This window comes from Nycticebus coucang, chromosome 5, assembly GCF_027406575.1.
Source record: "Nycticebus coucang isolate mNycCou1 chromosome 5, mNycCou1.pri, whole genome shotgun sequence".
NCBI classification, from domain to species: domain Eukaryota; kingdom Metazoa; phylum Chordata; class Mammalia; order Primates; family Lorisidae; genus Nycticebus; species Nycticebus coucang.
Genome location: NC_069784.1, coordinates 126917677 through 126931642, shown reverse-complemented (window position 1 = coordinate 126931642; position 13966 = coordinate 126917677). Strand labels below are relative to the sequence as shown.

Below are 13966 nucleotides of genomic sequence, written 5' to 3'. Positions count from 1 at the left end.
AAGTAGAAAAGTGGAATCCTGTGAAATATAGCAAACACATCCTCTGAAAGACGTCTGCTCTAAGCAACAGTGTTTGAGGATCTTTTTGGCTTTTATTTTTCTTGAGGGTGAGGGGGTACTCTCCAGGATTGAAGCAAGTGTAACAGTAGTGGTTTTACCAGGAGAAACCTTTTTAGCCTGCTCTGATGAGGGTAACAAAGCCTGGCTCATCTGGTCAACTGGCCAATACTTTTAAAGCAGTGGGCCCCTGAGTGGCCATCACCAAAGGCGAGCACCCCACTCTCCCTACGCCACTGTTGTCAGTGTAAATGTCCTCAACTCTGGTATGCAAATAGTATAAAGCATATGTGGCTACTCAGGAGGCTGAGACAGGAGAATCGCCTAAGCCCAGGAGTTGGAGGTTGCTGTGAGCTGTGACGCCACAGCGCTCCACTGAGGGCAACAAAGTAAGACTCTGTCTCAAAAACAAATAAATAAATAAATAAGCATACGTAAACAAAAAACAAGAACACAACTGCTGTTTGTTTGCTCACACAAATGTGATCTGCGAAGGATGAAGACAGGATTTTCACACGTTTTCAAACATATACATGTTTGCTATAAAGGCCAATCTCAAAAAGAAAACAAAAATAACTGCCTTCTAAATGATAAACTCAAATGTATTGAGACCTGAGACGGTCACTTGATTACTTGTATATAAGCAATGAGTTCTGTAGGCACTTTATTTCACAACCAAATGTGCTATTTTTTTTTTTTTTTTTTTTTTTGCAGTTTTTGGCCGGGGCTGGGTTTGAACCCACCACCTCCAGCATATGGGGCTGGCGCCCTACTCCTTTGAGCCACAGGTGCTGCCCCAAAGGTGCTATTATCAAAATACATAAGGTGTTAAGACTTTTGAGTTAGTAATTAATGTGCTACAACTGTTTCAGAAAAGAGCATCTGATACTGGCCAGGCCAGGTGCAGTGGCCAAGGCGAGTGGATTGCCTGAGCAAGAATGAGACCCCATCTCTAAAAAAATAGCTGGGCATGGGCGGTGCCTGTGGCTCAAGGAGTAGGGCGCCGGTCCCATATGCCGGAGGTGGCAGGTTCAAACCCAGCCCCGGCCAAAAACCACAAAAAAAAAAAAAAATAGCTGGGCATTGTGGCAAGAGCCTAAAGCAAAAGAATCACTTGAGCCCAGGAATCTGAGGTTGCTGTGCACTATTAACGCTATGGCACTCTACCAAGGGTGACAAAGTAAGATTCTGTCTCAAAAAAAAGAGTATCTGACACTAAGATTGAATTTCATTGTTGTTCTAATTTTGCAAAAGTTTTAAATCTAAAATTGGCCCCATGGCTCGGCGCCTGTAGCTCAGCAGCTAGGGTGCCAGCCACATAAACGAGCTGGCAGGTTCAAATCCAACCTGGGCCTGCCAAACAACAATGACAACTACAACCAAAAAATAGCTTGGTTGTTGTGGCGGGCGCCTGTAGTTCCGGCTACTTGGGAGGCTGAGGCAAGAGAATCGCTTAAGCCCAAGAGTTTGAGGTTGCTGTGAGCTGTGACCACAGCACTCTACCCAGGGCGACATAGTGAGACTCTGTGTCAAAAAAAAAATTGGCCCCAGACCAAGATATAATAAATCATTCTTATTTGGGTCTTTAGCTTACAGAAAACCATACAGGCCACAGACTACAAAACAATTGGTAACTTGGGCCGGTGGGGGTGGGAGGGTGGAGGATTATTTTTTCTTTCATAATCTTTTCAGCTGAGAACTATTTGCCCCAAACAAATGGCATTTATGCAGACTCTGTGAATGCTGGGAGTGGTGTAGCATAACTAAACTCTCTAGCTGAAGAGAGGAAGCTAGGTTACTGTAAGAGCAGTTTTCATAAATTGATAAATCTGCTAAAGAGAGCTCAGAAGAGATGGATCTCCAAGGCTATAGTAATTTGTTGTGATTTCTATTTTTTTTTCCATTTTAAATAAACGCATCCATACTTGATTGTATATGCTCTTTTTTTCTTTTCCTTTCTTTTTTTTTTTTTTTTTTGAGACAGAGTCTCACTTTGTTGCCCTTAGTAGAGTGCCATGGCATCATGGCTCACAGCAACCTCAGATTCTCAGGCTTAAGCAATTCTCTTGCCTCAGCCTCCCAAGTAGCTGGAACTATAGGCATCCACTACAATGCCCGGCTATTTTTAGAAACTAAGTCTCAATCTGGCTCAGACTGGTCTTAAACTGGTGAGTTCAGGCAATCAACCCACCTCGCCTCCCAGAGTGCTGGGATTACAGGGGTGAGCCACTGAACCCGGCTGACTGTGTGTATGCTCTTAAACATGACTCCCAAATTACAAAATCATCAAGCCCTCTCCCAAAATGTATGTATATATCCCACTCTGCTGTACAGTTTAGAAAATATTTAGTAGGCAGGTCCTTCTTTTTATTATTTAAGAAAGTTTACAAGAAAATAGGATTCCATTTGTATTATAGGAAAAGGACTGGGTCTGAATTACCAGTATTTCTGGTTTCAGAAAGAATGAGTGACTCAAGGTGGGATAATTTATTTTCACATCTGGCTTTGTTTAAATATTGTCTGTTACTTTAAAGTAAAAGCCCTCCAGCAGGAATGCCCCCTGTTCATTCTCTCCCATCAGTTGACCTTGCCATTTATCTACAGCTCATTTATCTATAGCAGGCCCAAACCCTACTGCCAACCCATCTTCCTAGGCACCACCAAGATGGGTCAGACCTGTTCTTATTTAAGTGGCAATGGTAGAAACCAAGGTCCCCCAAATCCTACAATTAAGTGTTTCCATATCAAATTATGCCTGTGTTTTTCTTACAGTAAACTTTCACACAGAATTCTGATTTCCGGAAATAACCATAAAATCTAACCATAAGGTACAACTGATATCAAAAGCAAAGCATGAAAGAAAAACCTGTTTAATAATTCAACATGAACATCCTATCTGTATTGACATTACCAGGCTATTACTTATTGTCTGCCAGGCAGATAAAATAGAGAAAGAAAAAAAAAAATCAAATTTTAAGAAGTTGCCTTAGAGAGACCCTTAATAAGTCAAGGGGCACACAAGAGAAAATTAAGCTCCTCCCTTTCCAGAGGACAGGGCTTCCTTCAGGATCTTCTGAAGGACAGACAAAATATATTAATTACCACTCTTCCTACATTAAGGCATCTGGTATTTGCTCAGAACCTCCAAGGCCAGGGTCAGAAGCCTTGGAAACAATGGAACAGACACAGGGTGAGGACAGAACCGCTTTGTATTAAAACCAGTGCTTGTCCACATGGTTAAAATGTAAAAGAAATCACAGCTGGACTAAGGGAAGATAGCAGACAGATGTGCAGTAACATGCCACTGGATTATAAAGGACATCCATCCTATTTGGGATTATATGGAAATTTAAGGATCTGTTGGCATGTGTCCCTGCCCCATCCCTCCCTCCCATTATCCATCCTACAAGGCAGCTAGGTCAGATAAGCAGCCCCCCTCCCCTGCCCCTGCCGGACCCTAGGTGACATGTTTGAGTGATTGTCCACTAAATACTTTCTAGACTACACTCTGCTTTCACAGCCCGGTTATCCAGCCCTAGTTTTCCTTTCTGGGCTTTCACTCTACACTCTCCAATAAAAACTCTTTGCCGGGACTGTTCCAACAGCTGTTCCAACACACCAGCCTCTGGACATGTCGAGTGCAGTAACGGCGCAGAGGTGAAGAGGTCATGCTTTGGAATCTGCTGCTCTAGATTTGAATCTTGGGAACAATACTGCCTCCCTGGTGGGTTGCGGTTAACTGTGAAAGGTGGCAAGCACAGAGGCACAGTTCCAGACCCCATCATCAAAGCACATGAAGTGTTGGCTGTTATTCTTCCTCAAGAGATTATTCCACCTGAATTCCGAATGGCTCTCATCTCTCCCCAGAATTAGGCAATTGCCAAGTTGCCTCGTCTTAACTTTACTGACCTGGCCACAGTAAGCTCACAAATTGCTATTGCTTAATCTGATACAAAAGTTAACGTGGGAAGGACAAAGCATTGGACTAGGGAATCTGAGTTGGGGCCATGCCAGTTATGCTGGTGGAATTATTTGAAACTCTCACATTAGGTCACGCAAATACTCTGAGAGATTGTGTAAATTTCTAACTTTATACTGTGCCTGTAGCGCTCTCTGCACATCAGAATTCCCACCAACTTCAAAAGCAGCTCCCTGCTTGAAGCAGCTCTGTGGGGGCATTGAACAAGAAGAGAAACAGGTTCCACATGTTCCAAGAATCTCATCTCATGAGGCAGTCCAACCCCTTGTCTCAGAACTTTCCCCTTCATTTGTCTTATTCCTACTACACACGATAGCCCACTGACAAATGCCGAATCATCGCTTTACATGGGTATTCAATTTTCCATTCATTTATGATTACATGGAGAATGCAGTGCAAAAGACTCTTGTAACATTTCACTTTTCACAACAGACTTACTGTCACCATGCTGAACTCTGACCCCAAGGTATGGTTCCCAGGGCTAAAATCAAATACTGCTATTGTGGTACAAGTCAGCCTCCAATAAGCACCCCACTCCCAAGAGCTCTATACTCAAGAGCTTATAAATTGCAACAATCAGAGTTCAGAGCAAAGTGTGTACCTTGCGATGCACCTAGCAGAAAAATCCTTCCAAGTATAGCAGGCTTTTCTCCACAGAGGGAGATACCGACTCTTTTGTTTATTTGCTTTAATTTCAGATTATTATGAGGATACAAACAATTGGGTTACAAAGTTTGTGTTTGTCAGGTAAGGTCCCTGTTGTAGTTGTGTTCCTCACCCAGGAGATGTACCCTTACATTGTACCCATTAGGTCCCAGCACAAAAATCCCAATACTGACTCTAAAGCAACTGCAACTACAGTATTTCCAAGGAGAATTCACATTCAACACCAGAAAAGTAGTTAGGACAGGCAATAATTTTAAAATTATTATTAAGTTCCAGATAAAGATATCTAAGAAAGAGGAAACACAACTTCAAGACCTAAGTATAGGAGCTCCCCAAATGGTCAGATAAATAAGTACTTCTGTAAGCAACTGATTGTTTTTGCTGTTAATGTCACCCACTCCTCGGCAATACTATGATATATTTTCTGGTGAGTTCGCCAAGATTTGTTGCAAGTGCTATTTGTCCTTCAGCACTTGGTATCCTTTCCCAGAGGCTGGAAGGGTGGCTTACCATCTGTGACAATGACATCTTCCTCCTGGCCATTCAGGGCTCTCTCCTGGAGGCTGAGTTCTCCTGGCTCAGTTAAGCCATTGACAGTGGACAGCTGACCATTCTTCTGTAAGAGCTATGGGGAAAACAAAGCATGGAAACTTAATTTCCATTCTCACAACTCAAGTAATACATCAACTTCCGGAATATAAAAACATTGAAAGGAAAAATACAGAGAAATAGAGGTTCAATACCAATAAAGATAATTGTCTTTTCTTTTTCTTTCTTTCTTTTTTCTTTTTTTTTTTTTGGAGACACAGTTTCTCTCTCTGGCCCTAGCAAGACAGACACACACTACCATATCTGGCCAATTTTTTCTATTTTTAGTACAGACAAGGGCCTCTGTCTTGTTCAGGTGGACTCAAAACTCTTGAACTCAAGCACCTTTCCTTGTGGGCCTCCCAGCGTGCCAGGATTATAAGCATGGGCCACTGGGCTTGACCAAGATACTAAGTTTACTAAGTTGTATTTGTCTGCAAGGTTCAGCTACCTGTCTGCGGGTGAGTGATGGGCGCACACAAGTTATTAATCCAATCACTAACTCACACATCTGAACACACACAAACAGCATACACTCGCCTTTTGAGGCCTGTTTCAGGTATAAAATGAGGAAGTCAGGTGTGATTCCAACTACTTTGAGCCCACAAACTACAATGCACAGCTGACTTTTCAAAGAATGGTTTTCCAGCTTGAGCCACAGACAGACCCCGTCACTAAAAATAGCCACACGTTCTAGTGGGCGTCTGTGGTCCCAGCTACCGGGGAAGCCGAGAGAATCACTTGAGCCCAACAGTTTGAGGTTGCTGTGAGCTATGATGACACCCTGCACTCTACCAGGGTGACAAAGTGAGACTCTGTCCCCCAAAATAAAAATAAATTTAAAAAAAGAATGGTTTTACTTTAAAATAATGAACGTTTCTTTGTGACTAGACGCAGACGGTGCTATTTGACTGGAACACACGAGTGATGATACACTCTTCGCAGGTTAGAAGGGAGACATTTACCAAACTGCAGCTGTGGAAACCGTCCTGAAGCTGGGGCAAATGACAACAAACACAGCCTGAACCTAGGCCGGGGGTGTTGAGGCTTCTCTGAGAAAGCAGAAGCAAAGTTGGGGCTTCAGTTCAGGCAGGGGCTGTGTGAGGAAAGGGGTGTGAGTCAGCAGGCTTTGTGGTGTGAAGACTGGGGTGGTTATCAGAGCCCAGCAATCCGTAACACACGTTTGAGTTATTGTGTTTTCCTTTAAAGTATTACTAAAGTGGTCATTTACAATCCTCTTCCCATAGGATGGCCTACACAAATGATATCATTAACTAAAGAAAAGAAAAAAAAAAAAAAAAAAACAGCAGGGGCCAGCGCGGATTATGCCTGTAATCCCAGCACTCTGGGAGGCTGAGGAGGATGGATTACTTGAGGTCAGGAGTTTAAGACCAGCCTGAGCAAGAGCAAGACCCAATCTCTACTAAAAATAGAAAAACTGAGGCAAGAGCTTCTCTTGAGCCCAAGAGTTATTTTTTGTTTTTGTTTTTTAAGATAGAGCTTTACTTTATCGCCCTCGGTGGAGTGCTGTAACATCACAGCTCACAGCAACCTCCAATTCCTGGGCCTAGGTGATTCTCTTGCCTCAGCCTCATGAGTAGCTGGGACTACAGGCACCCGCCACAACGCCTGGCTATTTTTTGTTGCAGTTTGGCCGGGTATGGGTTTGATCCCGCCACCCTTGGTATATGGAGCCAGCGCCCTATCCACTGAGCCACAGGCACCGCCCAAGCCCAAGAGTTTGAAGCTGTGACCTATGACACCACAGCACTCTACCCAGGGTGACAAAGCAAAATTCTGTCTCAAAAAATAAAAATAAATAAAACACTAAAAGGGGGGGAAAAAAACAGCAGGCATATAGTCATGCCTGTAGTCATTTTTTTAATCCTGAGAATATAAATTCAAAGTTTTAAGCCAAGTAAAAATGGCGCCATAACAATTAGGAACCTGAAGATTTCATAATGCCTTATAGTTTGCACACTTTCTCATGTATCTTAAAACCTTCTCAGGCAGCTGGTGTTATCTCCATGCTATAGATGAGAACACTGGGACTCAAAGTGACTGCGGTGGGGCAGAACAAGTGCCTTACCACACGTCTCACAGCTCCGCAATGAGGGCCACATGGCGCCAAGGACAGGTCTCACCACCAACTACTTCCAGGGTTTATCCACAAGGCTGTAAATTGTTTAAGACCCCCAATAAAATGACAGGAGTTGTGTTTTCAAGAACCTGCTATTTCACACAATGATAAAATGATTTTAAAGAGTATTCCATAGTACCAGACCTGCCTACTACAGAGACATCTCAAGGCTCCACACTTCGTTTGACATCATTTTGTCCTGCTTACTGGCCAACCGAAGACCGTGGCCAAACCACTGACTTAGACCAGAATCCTGAAGGGACAGGAGGCAAGAGAGTCAATCCAGAAGCTTTGAGTTGTGCTAAATTGATTGCACCTGGCTGTCCCTTGTTCCCAGCAAGGTTGTCCTTCAACTGCATGAGTCTCCTCCTGAAATAATAATACCACTGTACTTCACTTACCCTACAGATGCAAGAGCTGGCTGCAAAACACCCATGCTGAGTCCTTTTATTAAACAGAATACTCAGATCACATTTCCACTTAAAGTCTTCTCTTACCAAAATATGAAAGATGGGAATTTTAAATGAAACCTAAAGACAAAAAGCAGGGGGTGAGGGACGGGGGAGAGTATCTGCAAGATCATCAGCAAAAACGTCAGAGGACTTTAACAAAACATCACTGGTTATGTGCACATGTTAGATTTGGATTTGATTAATAATGTGAAGACAAGCCAGGTAGGAAGGCAGGAACTGTGTATTATTGTGGGCTACAGGGCATCCCAATGAATCTCAAACCCAAAAAATGTTGACATACACCCATGATGTGGCAAACTCAATGGGGAACATGAAAACACCATCCTAATACCTCAATCAATTTCAATGCAGTAAACCTTGGTCAGCATCAGCCTAGCTCACGGCAACCTCAAACTCCGGGCTCCACCAATGCTCCTGCCTCTACTTCCTGAGTAGCTGGGACTACAGGCGTCCGCCACCACACCCAGCTAATTTTTCTATTTTTAATACAGATGGGGTCTCGCTCTTTCTCAGCCTAGTCTTGAACTCTTGAGTTCAAAGGATCCTCTGCCTTGGCCTCTCAGAGTGCTATGATACAGGTGGAAGCCACCATGCCCAGCCAAAACTCAGTCTCTTTAAACATAAAGTATCTACTGGACGTAGGCACAAACTTCCATCTTGACCCGATGGGTGATGTCTCAGGAGCACTCAGAGCCCCTAACAGATCAACATGCCATAGAAAAATGGGACGTCATTCCTAGTCGGATCGTCGTCATACATAGATATTTCCACTATTGCCCTTTCACTTACAGATGCTTTTACAAATCTCATGTGTTCCTGTAGATGGATAATCCACCTTTTTTCATCCCAAATCAAGTGTTTTTATTTTTCTCCCTTCCCTAACCATCTAAACAACTAACCAGGCATAGTGGCAGGTGTCTGTTGTCTCAGCTACTCAAGAAGCTGAGGCAGGAGGATCGCTTGAGCCCAGGAGTTTGACGTTGCGGTGACCTATGATGACAGAACTACACGCCAACCCAGGCAACAAAATGAGACTGTCTCCAAAAAAAAAAAAAAAGAAAATCAGGGACTTATAAGAGTTATCAAAGGTTAAAAATCACCTAGAGTCATAAGCATTCACTTTTTAAGAAAACAAAAACGGGGAACACGTGCTGCTTTATAATCTGATAGTTTCATACATCCTGGATGTATCACTTGATCAATAAACATGCATCTTGCTCATCTTAATCAGTCCCTCTTTGCCGGGTAACTCAAATGGCCACAGAAGACGGACTTATCCAGATGGGCTCTGCCCAGACAGACCCTGAAGGGCACACACAGGAGCACTTGGGACGGACAGCGGTGAAGCCGGTGGGATTCAGGGGCCAGCTACTTCAGGGAGCAAAGACGTGTCAAGATTCAAGGTTTCCAAACAAGAAAGGCGAAGGAAAACTTGCATTCCTCTTTTTCACTCTGAAGCTTCCTCACATGATCTTTTGAACACAGTTACTTCTTTTGAGATGAGAACTGGACTTGAAAGACACACTCCTTAACGCTTACACATGGTAAACACCAGAAAACCTATTTTCTCACTGAATTCGTGCTTCAAAAAGCATAAATGCCTCTTTTGAACATATCAAAACCCAAAGTGTTTTCAAGCTTTTTTCCTTTGAATGGGTCAGCCAGAGTTTATTCCCGTAAAGTACTACCACATTACAACTAAGCAAGTTAAACAAAAATAAAATCTCAAATGCTTCCAGCAACAGTTTTTCTCTCATTTCTGTAAAAACAACAATTAAGAACAGCCAAAGTGGTAGCCAAGGCAGTGCAGAAAAACTACCAGACTTCTCCGTTCCCTCTCTTTCTCCCCAGGTCTGCTCATGGCTTGCTTTGAACCCCCTTTGCAGAGTAAGTAATAGAAGTATCAAGTTCTCTGGCGAATTTGTTAAGTAATGAACAAAACAGATGAGCCCTTGACAGCTGTCAGGATGTTGGGGATGGAGGAGGAGAACCTACTGAAATGACTAATTTCAGCACAGAAGTGACATTTCCAGATCTGTACTCTCGGGTGGAAATGGCCCAGCTTTCTTTTTTTTTTTTTTTTTTTTTTGCAGTTTTTGGCCAGGGCTGGGTTTGAACCCACCACCTCTGGCATATGGGACCAGCGCCTTACTCCTCTGAGCTACAGGCGCCGCCCTGGCCCAGCTTTCTACAGTTCACTGGGTAGATGAGGCTCCAACCAGCACAATTCGTCCCACCTAAGGCAGGAAGACCCAAGAAGCAGAACTGCTAAGCAGCCCCAAATGGGACGGAGCCATGAATAAAGTCAATAAAACAAGGACGCACACGCAAATGATCAGAAAAAAAGGTTATCTGGAAGGAACTTCATTTTTTTTGTAGTTTTTTTTTGGCCGGGGCTGGGTTTGAACCCACCACCTCCGGCATATGGGACCGGCGCCCTACTCCTTGAGCCACAGGCGCTGCCCTGGAAGGAACTTCAAATCCCATGACCAAACTTGTGAAGACAACTCTTTAGTGTGGTTTTTTCCTTCATTCTAATACAAAGTGTTTTGAAAGTAAACCTTTAAAAATGCCCAACAGAAGAAAATAAAAATCAGAAAATAATATCCCTTAGAGAGTAATTTGGAAACAATGTGAAAATTTTTTTTTTTTGTAGAGACAGAGTCTCACATACCGCCCTCAGGTAGAGTGCCGTGGCGTCACACAGCTCACAGCAACCTCTAACTCTTGAGCTTACGCGATTCTCTTGCCTCAGCCTCCCAAGCAGCTGGGACTACAGGCGCCCACCACAACGCCCGGCTATTTTTTTGTTGCAATTTGGCCGGGGCTGGGTTTGAACCCGCCACCCTCGGCATATGGGGCCGGCGCCCTACTCACTGAGCCACAGGCACCGCCCAACAACAATGTGAAAATTTTAAACGTGTACACCCTTTGGCTATACTGCTGTTCTCAGGGATCCAGCATCACACACTTACTTGCTACATGCAATTTACAACAGCGAAAAATGCTAGGAGTCCACGGATGGAGGGGAATAGTTGTAAACAATGAGACATCCACACCAACAGACAGCATAAAATGGCAAATCTAGACACACTCATAGAGGAAGACGTCCCCAGTTTAAGAGAAAAAAAAGCAAGCTGCTGAGAATGTCTGGTTCCTTTATGTGTTTAAAACCAAACCGAACCCAGCAAAAATACCCACTAACGAAAAGGGAAGGGAAGGGAGAGGGAGGGAAAGACAGGGAGACAGGGTCAATGTTTGTTTGTATAAGCATTAAAAAAAAAGTCTGGCATAACACATTCCAAATCTTTGACAGTGGTTACCTCTGTAGAATTGTTTTATCCTTTAGAAGGGGGCTAGGAGATAGGGTTTTGTTTTTACTCCCTTTATCACTGTAAAAGTAAAAATAAAGTGAACCCCTAAAATCCCTAGCTTCTTAGGCAACCAGCATGTTAATAACCCGGCCTTCCAGGGTTCATGGATCTTTTAAGAGCATCTAGCCAACAAGCCAAACTGTGGAGACTTTAACTCCTCTGTTCTTATCTCCAAATGTGACTAGCATATTAACATCCTCAACGCAGCCATTCATCAAAAATATTGACCAGGACAGAGCCAAAAACATCACAGTTCCACAGCAGGCCCCTCAAGGCACCTGACAGTATTAATGACACAAGTATTACGCACTGTGTGGCCACTTCACAAACTCGTACATTTGGTTCCATCTGTTAAATAATGAACAAAACAGATGTAATAGATGTACAGAAAGTAACCCAGTTACTTTCATGACTTTGGGCATGTTTTTTGACTCTCATCCCCTCTCTGTTATCTGCATAATGAGGTGAAGAAGTCATTTTTATCTACCTCAAAGAATTATTTGGGACATCACCCAACACAGTAAGTTCTTTTTCTCTTTTTTAGAGACAGAGTCTCACTTTGTTGCCCTCAGTAGAGCGCTGTGGCATCACAGCTCACAGCAACCTCCAACTCTTGGGCTTAAGCGATTCTCTTGCCTCAGCCTCCGGAGTAGCTGGGACTACAGGCGCCCGCCACAACGCCCAGCTATTTTTTTGTTGCAGTTTGGCCAGGGCTGGGTTTGAGCCCATCACCCTCGGTATATGGGGCCGGCGCCTTACTCGGTAAGCCACAGGCGCTGCCCGGTAAGTTCTTAATAAGTGAACTATGACCATAAGTTTTAGCTACTTTTGTTACACCATTTGCACTCAGCATTGTGATCTGCTGGGAATTACTTGTTCTAGGGCCAGTTTACTCTGTAACATGAAAGCTGCAACAGTTCTGCCTGAGTTGTTCATGCTCTGCACTCAACAGGACAGCTGCAAATGGCCAAAACCGCTCATCCTTCTAATTTTCTACCCCTGGGTAGGAGAAAAGGAGGAAGGCAGTTTATACAAAGGTCCAAATGGAAGAAAGCTGCCTGCAGTTCTGCTTTTCTTTTGTCAACCACAGAAAGGGTTTGGGGAACAGCAGCGTGCCCGGCATAGTCAAGGTCTTGGTTTGAACCCAAGCTCCCCTTAGCCAGGGAACTTTACTGCTAATCTCTTTTTCCCAGTTATAAATTGAGACTAATATTACCTCTGGTTTTAGATTACTTGAGATTCAAATGAAATAATATTTGGAGAAGTTATCTCTTTAACTTGAAAAGCACTCAGTGGCCACTCAGGGAGTCCATTTGATCAAGTCAAGGTATATGCTCAATACCAGGATTTTCCAGCCCTAATGTCACATGAAGGTCACCTTTAAAAAACTGTCCTCCCGGGGCAACGCCTGTGGCTCTAAGGAGTAGGGTACCAGCCCCATATGCCAGAGGTGGTGGGTTCAAACCCAGCCCCGGCCAAAAACAAAACAAAACAAAACCAAAAAAAACTGCCCTCCTGTTTTTAGGTACATTAAAAAGAGTTTCAAGAAGGCAACATTAGATCAGAGTCCTAGATTAGAGATTACAACAGAATCCAACAAAACGAGACAGTTCCATACAGGAACACATCTCACTACATCAGATCACACGCTTTCATCTGGGGTTGTAGCTCAAGACACAGGGCACTGCTACAGGTAAAACAGCTGTGGCCTTGAATGAACAGACTTGGTCACAGGGAGAGGAAACGTGACTGAGGACATGCAGCCCTTTTCCTGGAGTTGCTGGTTGGTTCAGGTCCTCAGGTTGCAAAGGCCAAGTCATTCTGCTGTGGGAACGGCTCTGTGAACGACCCCCTCCAGCACCACACACACACACACACACACACACATCCGGAACTGTGTAGTATGTATCAGTAAGCCTATTTACCAACATAGCTTAAAAAGTTGACCATCATTATGGCTGATGATTTAACTTCATACGAGTCAATAAATATGACTCCAATCATATATTCAAATTAAACAGCCCAACCAGTAATCCATACAAAGGTTAAAAAAAGAATCCATGCCCCCTTTATTTAAACACAGGCACCCAGCGTGAATGCAGTGGCTCACACCTATAATCCTAGTACTCTGGAATGCAGAGGCAGGAAGATCACTTGAGCTCAGGAGTTCGAAACCAGCATGAGGAAGAGTGAGACCCTGTCTCTACTAAAATTAGAAAATCTAGGGGCAGGGCGCAGTAGCTCACACCTGTAATCCCATCATAGGCAATCCCAAGGAGGGTGGATTGTCTAAGCTCACAGTTGGAGACCAGCCTGAGCCAGAGTGAGACCCTGTCTCTAAAAATAGCCAGGCATTGGCTTGGCACATAGCACAGTGGTTACAGCATCAGCCACATACACTGAAGTTGGTGGGTTCAAATCTGGCCCAGGCCTGCTAACCAACAATGACGACTGCAACAAAAAATAGCTGGGCATTGTGGTGGGCACCTGTAGTCCCAGGTACTTGGGAGGCTGAGGCAAGAGAATCACTTAAGCCCAAGAGTTTGAGGTTGCTGTGAGCTGTGACACCACAGCACTCTACCAAGGGTGACAAAGTAAGACTCTGCCTCAAAAAAAAAAAAAAAAAGAAAGAAAGAAAAATTAGCCAGAAGTCATGGTAGACGCCTGTAGTCCCAGTTACTTGAGGCTG

The 13966-nt window shown here is 43.8% G+C and overlaps 1 protein-coding gene across 1 annotated transcript in view; it reads right to left on the bottom strand.

Annotated features, from left to right (window-relative positions):
* AKAP12 (A-kinase anchoring protein 12) overlaps positions 1-13966 on the bottom strand; it is a 113033-nt gene that overhangs the window by 40294 nt on the left and 58773 nt on the right. Inside the window, exon 3 of the mRNA XM_053592414.1 lies at positions 5213-5327. Within this exon, the coding sequence (XP_053448389.1) occupies positions 5213-5327 (115 nt within the window). The remainder of the gene's footprint in view (positions 1-5212; positions 5328-13966) is intronic.